The sequence below is a fragment of the Chiloscyllium plagiosum genome, unplaced genomic scaffold (genome assembly GCF_037043375.1).
Source record: "Chiloscyllium plagiosum isolate Xiang-an unplaced genomic scaffold, Cpla_swu_hap1 HiC_scaffold_9, whole genome shotgun sequence".
NCBI lineage: Eukaryota > Metazoa > Chordata > Chondrichthyes > Orectolobiformes > Hemiscylliidae > Chiloscyllium > Chiloscyllium plagiosum.
Window position 1 is genome coordinate 100,580,407 of NW_028270147.1, and position 17,134 is coordinate 100,597,540.

Sequence of the window (17,134 nt, forward strand, 5' to 3'; positions counted from 1 at the left end):
CTTGACTATTCAACACCCCAAATGAGCAAACAGAGATCAGCAAAGTGATCCATCAAATAGCTCTGAATCTTACTAAATAGCTCTGAATCTTACTACAACATTTTTAACGAAGACGGCTTTTATTCAGGAAGAAAGCATTTATGCTAGTCATTGCCAGATGCAGATGCAATTCTGACAAAGGCTTCACTGCACCTGACTCATTCTAACCAGTCTTGTTTCCAGCATTCTTTGGATCCTATTCTGACATTTATCAGGGTGGGACAAGGGACGAGGGGGCTCAGGTGACAACTCGACGGTAGGTCATGCACAAAATCTCCCCAAAAAAAAAGGTTTTCTTAGACACTATATTTATTATTTTCAATATCTGAGGAATAGACAAATCTATATATGACTGCAATTATGATGTTCGTCCTTGCTACTTATCTACATGCTGTTAATCTGTTTAGCAGTTTACAGTTTAAGCTATAGTCTGGTGTACTCATGCAGGTGTACTCATATTGTACAGTACGTCAAAGCAATTTACTGCTCATAACTATATTTTGATATTGCTATGAGAGAAGTGAGAGGGAACTGTATAAATTCACTTCCTCTAATTATTTTACACAAAAAGTTAGTAAGTTTAAGTAAAAGAAGTAAAAAAAAAACTGAAGTTTCCAATTTTGATAACTGCATTGCACCAATTTTAACTTGAAAGCAAAAATAATTTTAGTAATTGAAGGGTCAAAATACAGTACTTACAGCTTCTTTGATCTCACAGCAGAACACGTGAAGTTGGTACTCATCTGTACTGCAGTAACTCTCAGTAAATGCAAAGCAATTACTTTCTGCAGTCCCATCAACACCGCGGACACAGAATAACACGTTATATATTGGAAATGCAGCTATCTCAGTGGTCGTAGCCTGGTCTATTATCCTGAAGGGGGGGAAAAGAAAAAAATAGGAATGTTGAACCCAGAATGAAGATGGTAAAAAGAAAGAGCTCTCTTTCAATACTGAATGAATTTGAAGTGTGAAGATTCCACATATGACAGAAATTAATCTGGGGAAGATTGACTTTACTTGTTCACGAACAAGAAACACTTATTCCAATTTGCAACTGTTTACATGGTACCTAATTAAACAGCATATTCTGTAGAATGATAGAATCTTACAACAGCTTAACATCCATGAAACCTGTGCCAGCTCTTTGAAAGAGCATCAAATTAGCCCTACTCCCCTTACATTTCACTCAGTGCTCAAATTTCTTTTTTTTTCAAGTTTTCTTTTTTGACATTAGTATGCCTGTTGAAAAGAGTCTTGCCTTCTAACTCAGTAAAGGAAAACAAAGTTTTAGGGCATCAGACTTTAGGATGGATGAAAGCCCTTAGAGAAGATTTATTCGAATGGTATTTCAGTTACATGGGGTGGTTCACCACAGTCAGATTACAAGGGTGTTCAAAGTTTTGATTAGATTAGATTCCCTACAGTGTGGAAACAGGCCCTTTGGCTCAACCAGTCCACACCGACCCTCAGAAGAGTAACCCACCCAGACCCATTTCCCTCTGACTAATGCACCTAATACTATGGGCAATTTAGCATGGCCAATTCACCTGACCTGCACATCTTAGGACTGTGGGAGGAAACCAGAGCACTCGGAGGAAATCCACGCAGACACGGGGAGAACGTGCAAACTCCACACAGACAGTCGCCCGAGGCTGGAAACGAACCTTGGGACCCTGGTGCTGTGAGGCAGCAGTGCCAACCACTGAGCCACCGTGCCACCCATGAAGCCTGCTTACACATAAATAAATGGAACTCTTTTCATTCACCAGATGGACACCGTTCCTTCACTGCTACAAGGGCAAATACTTGCAACTCCCTACAACAGTGGGTACAGCAATTCACAAAGCCAGCACCTTCTCGTGGGGACAATGCTCACATCCCATGAATGAATCAAAAAGTAACCACAGGACATAGATTTAAACTAACCAGCAGAGGTATCAGATGGTTGGAGAACTTATTTTACAACAATTTATGATGATTTGGAAAGCACTGCTCAAAACTTTTTTTTAAAATGACAATCTCATAGTCATCATTACTGACATTAGCTGAAAATTCCTGATTAATTTAAATAAATTCCCCACTGCCATGGTGTGAACTGAATTCACGTCAGCTGATTATGCCAGTGAAATACCACAATCCTGTCATAAACCATGAGTTACAAGCAGATTCAAACTTAACCTTCAAAAGCGAACTAAATATATAAAAAGAACAGGAATGAAAAGCTAATGTTTTTAAACTGTCACCTTAAATACACAGAATTGTCACATAAAGCCAACTGGTTCACTGCGATCATTTAGGGAAGGAAGTCTCCCATCCTTATCTGATCTGGGCCCATAGCAATGTGGTTAAAATAAGAACCGGGCGGAGGAAACCATTCCATCCTTGAAGCTGTTCTGCCAATTATTATGATTGATAACATTATGGTCCTAGCTTCTCTCTCTGCCTCAGAATTCCTGACCCAAGGGACGATCAAAAATTTGACGAACTCAACCTTGAATACATTCATGGAATAACCTCAATGACGCTGAGGAAAGGGAACTTCAAACTTTAACAACCCTTGGAGAAAAGAAATTCATCTCAATCTTTATTGGAAGAGCCTTTAATTTGAAATTATAACCCTAGCTGGAGATTCTCCTCACCCCCTCCAAGAATAAACATTAACATCTGCCCTGTCAAGTCTCCTCAGAAAATTAGAGCATTATGATTGCTTCAATAAGATTATCACACATTCCTCTAAATTCCAATGAGTATATGCCCTTCAGTTGAACTGAATTGAATTTATTGTTAAGTGTACCGAGGCACAGTGAAAAGCTTCGTCTTGCGAGCAATACAGGCAGATCACAGAGTTAAGTAGCATGGATAGTAAATAATAGGTAAAAAGCTGCAAAAACAAAAAACACAGGTACAGGCGAATGTTAAGAGTTTAAGTGCGCAGTTTCAGCTATTCTCAGAAATAAGACTTTAATTTACTATCTCTTGACTGTGGATACCTCAGTCCCTTGTTCTGGTTGACTTCTCAATACTTCCCAGCTAATTGCATCGCTTTCTTTTGACACAACACTAAGTAGATTCGCCCATGAGCTTCAAATTAAAATCTTCAAACGTTCAGCTTCTGTTTGTTCACAAAAATGAAACTTAAATGAAACTGGTTGTTGCTAGAGTTGGAGGGTTTGAGCTATAGGGAGAGGTTGAATAGGCTGGGGCTGTTCTCCCTGGAGCATCGGAGGCTGAGGGGTAACCTTATAGAGGTGTATAAAATCATGAGGGGCATAGATAGGTCTTTCTTCCTAGGGTGGGGGGAGTCCAGAACTAGAGGGCATAGGTTTAGGGTGAGAGGGGAGAAATTTAAAAGAGACCTAAGGGGCAGCTCTTTCACACAGAGGGTGGTGCATGTATGGAATGAGCTTCCAGAGGAAGTGGCAGAGGCTGGTACAATTACAACATTTAAAAGGAATCTGGATGGGTATATGAATAGGTGGTGCTTAGAGAGATATGGGCCAAGTACTGGCAAATAGGACTAAATTAGGTTAGGATTCTGACCAAAGTGTATCATCTCACACTTCTCTATATTGAACCTCATCTGCCACTTAGCCACCTTGTCAGTGTCCTTTCCGAGTTCCACACCGTCATGCTCCCAGTTTACAATTTTTCCAAATTTATTGTTACCTGCAAACTTTGAATTTCCCTTTGTGCATCAAGATCTATTTCAGTAGAAACAAGCGTCCCAATACTGACCCCTGGGGAACCAGACTACAAACCTTCCTCCAGCCTGAAAAATATCCATTGACCATTATTCTCTGCTTTCTAGCACTCAGGCAATTTTGTACCAACGTAACTACCATCCCTTTTATATTACGATCTATAACATTCCTCAAGTCTTGCGTGGCACATCGATAGCATCACCCTAATCAAGCCTTGTTGCTTTTTATTCAAAAGTATACTTTATTCTTAAAAATGATCTTAAGTAGATGCAAATGTTCTAAATAAACAAAAAAAAGAATTTTGGAATTTTGACATTACTCAATGTGTTTACAGTTGTCAAAAAAAGCATTTTCTACTAGGAAACTATTCTCGTTCGTTTTGAGGCACCAAGAGAGTCTGACAACTGAACAGACCTTCGTTATACTTTGACCTCTTTCTGCACCATAACAATCTGTTCGATTCTGTGATTGTGAAATTCAGATAAAATTCAAGCTTTTTACTGTTTCACCCTCATTAACTTTATTTGCAGTACACTCTTATGCTTGCATGTGCTGTCTCCTCTGGTCACATTCTGGTTACCATTATTTATATGATTGTCCTGCATTTTTGCCTTGCACTTTCTCTTTCATTTTCCAAATATATCCTCACCTGAATGTTCCTCTGTACCAGTTAGTTCAAAGTCTTTTTTATACAACTCTGGTTACGCAGTTCACCAGAACATTGATCCCAACTCAGTTCAAGTGAAGGCTATCTCAACGGGATAGCTCCCCGTTTCCCCAATACATGTGTTCCATGAATAAAACCAATTGCCCCATGAATTGAAACCAATTGTTCCCACAGCTGTCTGAGCCAGATGTAAAAATCTCTGAACATCTTTATACCAATTCATTCATAGCTCCGGTAGTAATCCAGGGATCATCTTCAGGGCTCCACTTTTTAGCTTAGTCCCTTGTTGCTCATATTCTGTCAACAGAATGTCATTCTCAGCCCTACCTATGTCATTGAACTGCCATGACCCATGACAACTGCATCAATCTCCAAGCTCCTTACCAACCACAAAGATATTAATTTAACACCAAGTATGCAGCACAGCATTTTTAAGATTAATGCTCTCCAAATCAGCTTTGCAAGAAATTCTGTTGTAAAAACTGCCAGAAAGAGTAAAATGAATGGAGAATTTGATATTGGCCTAGGTACCAAGCCCACCCTACCCCCTGGTAATCCTCAATTACCTCAGGGATTAGTGTCAAAAGACAGGAGGTAGGGTGTCATTCAACAACAGGAGGGGAGAAGGCAGCCTCTGGAAAACAATGTAGTTGTTCAATTAGGCATGAGATGCAAATTCATTGATAGAATGAAGCTCTCACACTGGGAGAGGTGAAAATGGAACAAAGTTAGCTGAATAATGGACAGCAGATAGCAAAGATGGTCAGTGTCAAAAATGGCAAAAGGCAAGGTGAAGTGTCTTCCTTACTTTCCAAAAACCCATATTGTGGAACGCTTACGACAGATTAGAAATGTAAGAGAAAAAAGAAAATCGGGAAAATGCTCAGCAATTGTTGGAATTTCAGGTTGACATGTCCCCACGTTTTGATAGCTTCTGCCGTGGAATCGTAGAAGTGACTAGTGAGATTGTTGATGCATTGGCTTTAATGTTTCAAATGCACTAGATGTGGGAAAGGCTCTATGATAATGAAAATAGATAATGAAATTCCCTCATTCAAAAAGGGGAGTGAGAAAGCAGAAAACTGTAGGTAAGTTAGCTTAACATCTATCCCAAGAAAAATGCTCAAAGCTGCTATTCAAGATGTCATAACAGAACTCTGGATAAGTGCAAGATAGTCAGGCAGAGTCAAAATGGTTTTGTCAAATGGGAACCACATTTAACCAATTTATGGAGGATCCTGGAAGAATTAACATGTAATGTGGATAAAGGAGAACCTCTGGACATATTTTACTTCAATTCCAAGAAGACATTTGATAAGGTGCCACATCAAAGGTTATTGCAAGAAATAGAAACTTATTATGCAGGTAATATATTGGCATAGGCAGGGAAATGGCTGGCTTACAGGAACTACAGTTGGCATAAGTACATTTATTTTGGTTGGCAAGACACAAGCAGTACAGCCACAGGGATCAATGCTAAGCCTCAACCATTTTTACAATTTATATAAACATGATAGAAGGTATGGTCCCTAAATTTGCTGGTGACACAAAAATAGGTAGAAAAGTAAGTTGTAAAGAGGACACAAGGAAGCGACTAAAGGATATAGAGAAGTTAGGTGAGTCAGTAAAGATCAGATAAATGGAGTATAATGTGAGAACATGTGAATTTTTCCATTTGACAGGAAGAATAAGAAAGCATATTGCCTATGTGGCAGGAGATTGCACAGCTCAGATGCTCACAAAAGGTTAGTACAAAGTTACAATAAGTAATTAGGAAAGCAAGTAGAATGCTCTTGTTTATTGCATGGGAATTGAACACAAATGTAAAGGCTTAACCTTCAGTTATACAGCATTAGTGAGACCACATCTCGAGTACTGGGCACAGTATTGGTCACATTGAGGAAGGATGTAAATCTATTGGAGGCAGTTCAGAGAAGGTTTACTGGACTAATACTTGAATGAGATGATTGTGAATAGAAGAGAGGTTAGACAGGGTAGATTTGTACTCCCTGTAGGGATTCTATGGAATTTACTTGAGTTCAGATAGTAAAAGGCAATTTGATTGAAACATACAACATCCTCAGGGGACTTGACAGGGGAGATGTAGAGATGATGTTTCCTCTGGTGAGAGAACTAGGGTTATTGTTTAGAAATAATGGGTCACCCACTGAAAATGGAGATCATGCAGTTTCTTTTCCTTGAGTCTTTGGCACAGACTTTCTCAAAAGACAGTGGAGGCAGAGTCGTTGACTATTTTTAAAACAGGGGTGAAAAGATTCTTTAATGAAGGAAGTGAAAGATTATTAGGGCTAAGTGGGATTGTGGAGTTGAGATTAAAACCAGATCAGGCATGACTCGAATGAATAGCAAAGCAGACTTGAAGGGCCGAATAACGTATTCCTGCTCCTAACTGAGATGTTCGTGGATAGTGATGCAGCATATAACCAAATATGGCAGGAAACATGTCAGAGTCACGGAGATCTACAACATGGAAAAAGACCCTTCAGTCCAACTCATCTATGCTGATTAGATATCCTAAATTAATCTAGCTCCATTTGCCAGCATTTGGCCCATATCCCCCTAAACCCTCTCTAATCATATACCCATCCATAAGCCTTTCAAGTGTTGTAACTGTACCAGCCTCCACCACCACCTCTGGAAGCTCATTCCATACACACACCACCCTTTGCGTGAAAAAGTTGCCCCTTAGGTCCCTTCTAAATCTTTCCCCTCTCATCTTAAACCTATACCCTCTTGGTTTTGGACTCTCCTACCCTGGGAAAACCACCTTGGCTTTCACCCTATCCATGCCTCTCAATTTTATAAACCTCTATAAGGGCACCCCTCAGTCTCTGATGCTCCAGAGAAAATAGTCCCCGTCGATTCAGCCTTTCTCTATATCTCAAACCCACCAATCCTGACAACTTCCCTGTAAATCTCTTCTGAATCCTTCTACGTTTCACAACATCTTTCCTTAACGGTCTAACACAATAGGAACCCAAGCGGAGCTTAGCTAGGCGCAATGAACCGATTACTCCTACCTCAAGGGAAGACTGTCAAAATGGTTGAAAATGTTCAAAATAGATCTCAATATGTAAAGGGCTCTGAAAACTAATCTCAGCAGTCAACAATTTTTTTGTTCCTAATTTTATTATTACAATTGCTATTAATCTAAAACAAACGTTAGTGCAAGTGCCTTTCTCTCCACTTCAGAGCAGACAGGAGAGGCAGACGGAATACTTGGCCGCAACCTCGGTTGCAAAAGTAACAGGAACACATCCATGTTACACAATTTAAGGAAAATAACTGCATAAATATGTACCAACACAAGGAAGTACAATATATAGATGAACTGATGCACCTCAAATCAACAAGGCACACTATCTTACAGACAATGGATAGGAACATGCAAACGTAAGGGATTGTTCGATGCCATGAGGGCATAAGAAGGGGATGCCACACATCAGAATGGCTTCTAGACTAGAACAAGTGAACTGACACGCAGAAAATCAAAAAAAAGTGTCATTTATACCCAAGGGCTGTTAGACGTTTATTGACCATTACTTCAACAACAACACTGCGTGGATGACAGATGAATAGTGTTAGTGATTGTAACCAAGATAAGTGGTTGAGATGAATTTAAAAATTAGTACCATAAATACTTCAATTAATGAAGATGAGATTATTAATAGCCATTTAGCAGCATATTTTTTTTTAATATAAGAGACAATAAAACAAGGTAGGAAAAATTCAGTTGGTACACCTCAGCAGTCTTCCAACTGATTACTCCCTTTAACCAGTACAAATGGAATGCCTCCCACAGAGTTCCACCACACAGTTGACAGAACAGTGCACTAAACCTTCTGAAAACCAACAGTCATAATCTAAAACTTCCAAAACACAAACATTCCTGCACTTTTCAAAGCACTGTGCTATACATACCCAGTCGTACAACTTGGCAATAAGAGACAGTTTCCATCAGAGGTGATAGTATGTGCGTTTCACTATGTTTATTCACTGGGTAAATTGTGACTGTATCCTTGAATACCATTGGTAGCACTCAACACAAGTGACATAATCTTGACCAACCCCTCAGCATACAGGAGACAAGAGTATAGCACTGAGATGGACATAGGAAAAGAGGACTGCGGGGGAGTGGGCTGCAAGGGAAAGGGGGTTCATGAGGCAGGTGGAGCAAAGAGTCCATATGGGAAGGGCAGAGGAAAGGGCTCAGTCCCTCAAACACATGAATGTGGTCAGAGAGGGAGGGTAGGTGCGAACAGAGACAGGCAGTGGGCGAACAGAGAAGATGGTGGTGTGGCTGGCGCAAGTCATGCAGTTGCTTTGTTTACATGATACCATTATAGATCCACAATAGAAAAGCATCTAAACATTAAGATTTCCAAATCTAAAACTGGCCACAGCACAGAAATGTGACTATGTAAGGCAGACAGGGGTTCAGAATACTGAGACCCAGGGATGATGAGGACTGAAGAGTTTACAGAGGAAATGCGTCAGAATGAGGGACGAGTGAACTCTGTGAAGAACCTGGCATCACTGGGATTGTTCTTAAGGTAGATAAGATTTAAAGGAAACCTGAATATATACACTGTGATAGAACAAATGAGGAGGAACTCTCTCCTCTGCAAAGGGGTCAGCAACCGAAGGCAATAGATTTGAAACAATTTCAAAACCACCAAAAAGGACTTTCTTCCCAGTGGATAGTTCTGATCTGAAAGTATGAAGGAGTCAGACTCCAGTGGAATTTTGAGGAGATGTAGAAGTTTAATTGCATTGTGATGAGTCTAAAGTAGATGATTGGGAGGTGGATGAAGAAGCATGTCAAGCTAACCAGCCTTCTTCTGTATTGTGAGATGTTTTGATTTGAGCACAGATACAAACGATTGGCAAGAATATTGTCATGATTGAATGGTCTGAGCTACAGGGAGGAGCTGAATATGCTGGGGCTTTTATTCCTGGAGGGAAGGCTGAGGAGTGACCTTATAGAGGTTTATAAAATCATGGTAAGGTAGATAGCCAACATCTTTTTCCCATGGTGGGGCAGTCCAAAACCAGAAGGCATAGGTTTAAGATGAGATGGGAAAGATGGGAAAGGGGCAGCTTTGTCATGCGGAAGGCGAGGTCTGTATGGAACAAGCTGCCAGAGGTTGCAGATACAATTACAACATTTAAAAGGCAATAGGTTGGGGTACGTGAATAAGAAGGGTTTTGAGAGATATGGACCAAATGCTGGAAAATGGGACTAGATCAGTTTAGGATGTTTGGTAGGCGTTGACGAGTTGGACCAAAGGGTTTGTTTCTGCGTTGCATCACTCTATGACTCTACATAAGACTGGATGTTTCAGAAGCTGCAGCTATAACATTCACTGTTTTTGGAGAAACTAAAGCAGTAACTAAGCATAGAGAGGCAATAGATCGATGTGGTTCAAATGTTCATATTAAATATTTAAAGCGGGTGTGACAAAAGACTGAAAATGTAGCTAAAATAAGCATTTGCTGAAAATGTGGTAAGGTTTTTCAGTGGTCTAAGGACAAATTCAGTCCAGACCTAACGAGCTAAATATATTTGGCATTTTAAGCAGAGATAATGTGTATATTGCGATTTGTTGCCAGCAACTTTCAAAACTGTTTTTAAAGTCTAAAATATTCTCGATACAGTCAGGTTTGTGAAGAGAAATAAGGTTCAGTCTAGAGGGTGGCTAGCAAAACTAGGATGCCTGATACAAGTAGACCAGTGCCATTCATCATGGCTATACCTGCATCATACAGGAACAGTCAAGGTGAGCTCTTCGAAGGATTCCAAAAGGAATCCTTAACCCCTGCACCACGGTAAGGTGTCTCACCACGCAGAGGGTCCTGTCCTGCCCTCAACATTCAAAAAAGGTGTAAGCTGCTCAGAAACAGATGTATAAATCAGTCGTGCCGATATTTTTCTTAAATTGAGGATTCACCAAGTTAAATCCCAAAAGGGAGGAATTGAGAAGCGGGTGCAAGGTTTGACTTACATGAATGAACAGACTCCAGCATGTTAGGTTCATGCGCAATCAGCGGTTAGTACAGACTTGATATGGCACAAACCCAATTTACAACAAAACTGATTATTAACACCTAATGCAGCACGTAGAACTACGTCCGGGAAATGATTTAGATCCTGTTTCCTCAGCAGTCTCACTCAATGTACATAGCTACCGATAGCGGAGTTACAGGCAAAAACAATGACTGCAGATGCTGGAAACCAGATTCTGGATTAGTGGTGCTGGAAGAGCACAGCAGGTCCGGCAGCATGATTTCGAAGCTCCTTGGATGCTGCCTGAACACAATAGGGAACACAAATTGTAGATTCAGCCCTAATCTGTACGTTAAGCATGCGTAGCTGGGAGTCACAGGACTCGGCTTACATAGAATAACATCTTGAAATACCCACATCTCTTTTCTGAAGTAAGTTTGGAAATAAAAGCAGAAATACACAAGGAAGCCTCAAAACAATTTCTTCCATTTTACCAAGAAGCAACAGTTCCAAATATTTCAGTGCTATGCCTGCATGTTACAAATGTGAAACTTTATACGATTGCTGAGTTTGGGACAACATTTATTTTAGGGCAAAATGCGGGAATTATACTTATATTCAGAATAATGATCATATTACCAGATGTGGATTCTGCCAAGGCAGATCTGAATCTGCTGGTACTGAAAGATTAATTGGGGAGCCAGGTTATTTTATGGGAAGATAGTGCAATGAGTATGAGCAAACAAAAGTAGAAGCATCATTCCCCCTCTCGGCAGGAGGCAATGGCCTTGTGGTATTATCGCTGGGCCGGTTAATTCTGAGACCCAGATAATGTCCTGGGAACCTGGGTTTGAATCCTGCCACAACAGATGGTGCAATTTGAATTCAATAAAAGAAAATCTGGAATTAAAGAGTCTAGCAATGACTATGAATCCATCGCTGACTGTCAGAAAAACCCATCTGATTCACTAATGTCCATTAAGGAAGGAAACTGTCATCTTTACCCCGGACTGCCCACATGTAACTCCAGACCCACAGCAATGCAATTGACTCTTAACTGTCCTCTGGGCAATTCAGGATGGGCAATAAATGCCTGCCTAGCCAGTGACACCCTCATCCTCTGAAATGATTTGAGTTGACACTCATAGAGATGTACAGAATGGAAACAGACCATTCGGTCCAACCCGTCCATGCCGACCAGATATCCCAGCCCAATCTAGTCCCACCTGCCAGCACCCAGTCCATATCTCTCCAAACCCTTCCTATTCATATACCCATTCAAATGCCTCTTAAAATGTTGCAATTGTACCAGCCTCCACCACTTTCTCTGGCAGCTCATTCCATACATGTACCACCCTCTCTGTAAAAAAGTTGCCCCTTAGGTCTCTTTCATATCTTTCCCCCCTCACTAAACCTATGCCCTCTAGTTCTGGACTCCCCGACCCCAGGAAAAGACCTTGCCTATTTTCCCTATCCATGCCCCTCATAATTTTGTAAACCTCTATAAGGTCACCCCTCAGCTTCCGACGGTCCAGGGAAAACAGCCCCAGCCTGTCAGCCTCTCCCTGTAGCTCAAATCCTCCAACCCTGGCAACATCCTTTTCTGAAAATCTTTTCTGAACCCTTTCAAGTTTCACAACATCTTTCCAATAGGAAGGAGACCAGAATTGCAATCAATATTCCAACAGTGGCCTAACCAATGTCCTGTACAACCGCAACATGACCTCCCAACTCCTGTACTCAATAGCGTGACCAATAAACGAAAGCATACCAAACGCCGCCTTCCCTATCCTATCGACCTGTGACTCCACTTTCAAGGAGCTATGAACCTGCACTCCAAGGTCTCTTTGTTCAGCAACACTCCCTAGGACCTTATCATTAAGTGCATAAGTCCTGCTAAGATTTGCTTTCCCAAAATGCAGCACCTCGCATTTATCTGAATTAAACTCCATCTGCCACTTCTCAGCCCATTGGCCCATCTGGTCAAGATCCTGATGTAATCTGAGGTTAACCCTCTTCGCTGTCCAATACACCTCCAATGTTGGTGTCATCTGCAAACTTACTAACTGTACCTCTTATGCTCACATCCAAATCATTTATGTAAATGACAAAAAGTAGAGGTCCCAGCACCAATCCTTGTGGCACTCCACTGGTCACAGGCCTCCAGTCTGAAAAACAACCCTCCAGTCTTCTACCTTTGAGCCAGTTCAGTATCCAAATGGTTAGTTCTCCCTTTATTCAATGAGACCTAACCTTGCTAATCAGTCTCCCATGGGGAATCTTGTTGAATGCCTTACTGAAGTCCATATTGATCACATCTACTGCTCTGCCCTCATCAATCTTCTTTGTTACTTCTTCAAAAAACTCAATCAAGTTTGTGAGACATGATTTCCCACGCACAAAGATATGTTGACTATCCCTAAAGTCCTTGCCTTTCTAAATACATGTACATCCTGTCGCTCAGGATTCCTTCCAACAACGTGCCCACCACCACCGTCAGGCTCACCGGTCTATAGTTCCCTGGATTGTCCTTACCGCCCTTCTTAAACAGTGGCACCACGTTTGCCAACCTCCAGTCTTCTGGCACCTCACCTGTGACTATCGATGATACAAATATCTCAGCAAGAGGCCCAGCAATCATTTCTCTAGCTTCCCACAGAGTTCTCGGGTACACCTGATCAGGTCCTGGGGATTTATCCACCTTTACCCGTTTCAAGACATCCAGCACTTCCTCCTCTGTGATCTGGACATTTTGCAAGATGTCACCATCTATTTCCCTACAATCTATATCTTCCATATCCTTTTCCACAGTAATTACTGATGCAAAATACTCATTTAATATCGTCCCCATTTACTGCAGTTCCACACAAAGGCCATCTTGCTAATCTTTGAGGGGCTCTATTCTCTCCCTAGTTACCCCTTTGTCCTTAATGTATTTGTAAAAACCCTTTGGATTCTCCTTAATTCTATTTGCCAAAGCTATCTCATGTCCCCTTTTTGCCCTCCTGATTTCCCTCTTAAGTATACTCCTACTGTCTTTATACTCTTCTAAAGATTCACTCGATCTATCCTGTCTATAGCTTGAGTAGGTCAAGCTTTGCACCTTCTCTATTAGGTACATCCACATACTGAATCAGAAAGTTGTCTTGTTGATCGACTCTTACCTCCGAAGTCCCAGAAAAGTATTAAGAATGCTATGTTTTGTAACAGTTCTACTTTAAAGGTCAATTTAATTCAAGATAGAGTGAAAAGGGGACTTAAAGGAGAGTTAATCAGCATTCATACATCAGTGCATGATCCATGTCATAGAGACATAGAAATGTATAGCACAGAAACAGACCCTTCAGTCCAACTCATCCATGCCGACCAGATATCCCAAATTAATCTAGTCACATTTGCCAACCCATGGCCTCTAACCCTCTAAAACCTTCCTATTTACACATCTATCCAGTGAAATGTTGTAATTGTGCCAACCTCCACCATTTCCTCTGGCAGCTCATTCCACACATGCATTACCCCCTGCATAAAAAGGTTGCTCCTTAGGTCCCTTTTAGATCTTTCCCCTATCATCCTAACTCTATGCCCCCTCATTCATCAGCCCCACCCCAGGGAAGAGACCTTGTCTATTTACTGCATCCATACCCCTCATGATTTTATAAACCTCCATAAGGTCACTCCACAGCCTCCGAACCCCAGTGAATACAGCCCCAGCCTAGTCAGCCTCTCCCTATAGCTCGAACCCTCCAACCCTGGCAACATCCTCATAAATCTTTTCTGAACCCTTTCAAGTTTCACAACATTCTTCCTATAGGAGGGAGATCAGAATTGCACACAATATTCCAAAAGTGGCCGAACCATTGTCCGGTATAACCGCAATATGACCTCCCAACTCTTATACTCAATGCTCTAACCAATAAAGGAAAGCATACCAAACACTTTCTTCACTATTCTATCCATTTTCAATGAACCAAGAACCTGCACTGCAAAGTCACTTTGTTCAGCAACACTCCCTAGGACCTTACTCTGAAGTGTATAACCCCTGCCCTGATTTGCCTTTCCAAAATGCAACACCTCACATTTATCCAAATTAAACTCCACTGCCTGTAGCACTGCTGAGGTCACCTTCTTCACTGTCCACTACACATCCAATTCTGGTATCATCTGCAAACTTACTAACTATACCTCTTATGTTCACATCCAATCTTTTCAATAAATGACAAAATGCAATGGACCCATCAACCACCCTTGTGGCACATCACTAATCACAGGCCTCCAGTCTGAAAAGTAACACTCCACACCACCCTTTGACTTCTACCTTCAAACCAGTTCTGCATCCAAATGGCTAGCTATCCCTGTAATTCCATGTGAAGTAACCTTGCTCATCAGTCTACCATGAGGAACTTTGTCAAACATCTAACTGAAGTCCTTATAGTCATATCCACCACTCTGCTCTCATCAATCCTCTTTGTTACTTCTTCAAAAAACTCAATCAAGTTACAACGTGGAGGTGCTGGTGTTGGACTGGGATGGACAAAGTTGTGAGATTTTTAACTCAATCAAGTTAACGAGACATGATTTCTCAAGAACAAAGCCATGTTGACTATCCCTAATCAGCCCCTGCCTTTCCAAATACAAGTAAATACTGTCTCTCAGGATTCTCTCCAACAACTTGCCCACCACCGATGTCAGGCTCACCGGTCTATAGTTCCCCAGCTTTTCCTTACCATCTTTCTTAAACAGTGTTAGACAACCACCAGGCTTCCGGCACCTCACCTATGACAATTAATGGTACACACATCTCAGCAATGGACCCAGTAATCACTTCATAAACTCCCTACAATGTAGGAACAGGTCATTTCGCCCAACAAGTCCACACGACCCCTTGAAGAGTAACACACCCAGACTCATTCCCCTACTCTACTACCCTACACTAATGCATCTAATCTACACATCCCTGAACACTATGGGTAATTTAGCACTGCCAATTCACTTAACCTGCACATCTTTGGATTGTGGGAGGAAACCAGAGCACCCGGGGCAAATTCACGCAGACACGGGGAGAACGTAGAGAGAGCTGACAAAGGCTGGAATCAAACCCGGGTCCCTGGTGCTGTGAGGCAGCAGTGCTAACCACTGATCCGCCTCGCCGCCCCACAGAGGTTTATAGAGGTTCTCAGGTATACCGAATTAGGTCCAGGGGATTTATCCACCTTTATGTATTTTAAGAAATCCAGCACCACCTCCTCTGTAATTATTCACTGTCGGCTGCAGAAACATGTCTGTCCCTCTGACTAGAGAGTCCCCTATCACAATCAATCGCTTGAAACCTGACGTACTCCTTGTTACATTAGAGCCAGTCTCACTACCAGAAACTTGGCTGTTCATACTACATTCCCCTGAAAGTCCATCAGCCCCTACATTTTCCAAAAACTGCATACTTCTTTGAGATGGGGATAGCCACAGGAGATTCCTGCACTACCTACTTCCTCCTCCTACCTTTCCTGGAAGTAAGCCATCTACCTGACTGTATCTGCAGTTTTTCTCCCTTCCTGCAGCTGCCACCCATCACACCACCTAGCTTCTGTAGAGTCCTCATTGCCTCTAAGTGCTGCTGCAACTGATCCATGCGATCTGATAGGATTCGCAAACAAACACAGACATAATCGTCAGTAACATGGAAATCATTGCACCTTAATCTACAGACCCAGAAGATAGCACAGTCATACTAGTCTAAAAAAGACTGCTCCAGGCTTAGTACCTATGTTTTATAGTTATTAAAATTTAATCAAGAGACAGATCTTAATGAAACATATAATCAAAAAGAACCCACTCTACTCACAATTGTAGATTTACAACAAAAAAACAGTATGGTTACACCTGGATCCCCTACACAGGTTCCTTCAAGGTCAGCTAGGATTTTCACTGTTTGTTAATTTTTCTTAGAAGCACTCCAATGTCCAGAGATACTCGAACTCAAACAGCAAAGGCAGTGGCTGTGCAGATTTAATGCTGTGTCAGACATCAGTGGAGGTTTCTTTCTCATTTGATTCACTGACCGTGTGGTCTCTGCCTTTGTCTCTCTCTTCCTCTTTTTTCAAGTGCTGTTCATGTCACCCTACAAATGGCTTAGGGTGCCAGAGTGCATAGGAATTGTACAACCAGATTACACACTCTCCTAGAAGACACCCTTGAACTCCACAGTTAGGTGACACTGCCTGGATCCAGAAGAGAAATAGAGGAAGAAAGCCCATGGTACACCATGCAAGAACGCTAATGGAGCCCACAATCAGATTGAAAAGACTGGGTTGGGGGCATTTAAACAAGTGTGTAGATCCTCCTAGCTTTTGCTCATGGAAGGAATCTCCAATTCACTAACTGTGAAAATTAATTCTGGGGTTAAAGTTACCAGGCTGTGAAAAGGAAAGAACAGAGCCAAATCTCTGGGAAGCAAGAATTACTTTGGACTGGTTGTAGGAAATTGAATGCCCACCTAAGAGACTATCTAAAATATAGTTGTAGCATAGAAGCTTTGGTTGCAATAAAAATTAAGAGAAAAGTATCTTTCCATATTTTAAAACATAAGTTGCTCGCAAAATAATGTTGAAATATTTAGTCAATATTGCTTTTTTCCTTGTTGCAAAAATTAGAAAAATGAAGAGATAAAAAGTCTAGTTTTAGGAATAAATGAGAAAATAG

General features: G+C 41.3%; 1 protein-coding gene across 2 annotated transcripts in view; it reads right to left on the minus strand.

The window, feature by feature from the left end:
- Window positions 1–17,134, minus strand: part of LOC122554081 (rab GTPase-activating protein 1-like) — a 496,968-nt gene that overhangs the window by 401,671 nt on the left and 78,163 nt on the right. For both annotated transcript variants that reach the window (XM_087990933.1, XM_087990934.1), the window contains exon 5: window positions 739–913. In XM_087990933.1, the coding sequence (XP_087847059.1) occupies window positions 739–913 (175 nt within the window). The remainder of the gene's footprint in view (window positions 1–738; window positions 914–17,134) is intronic.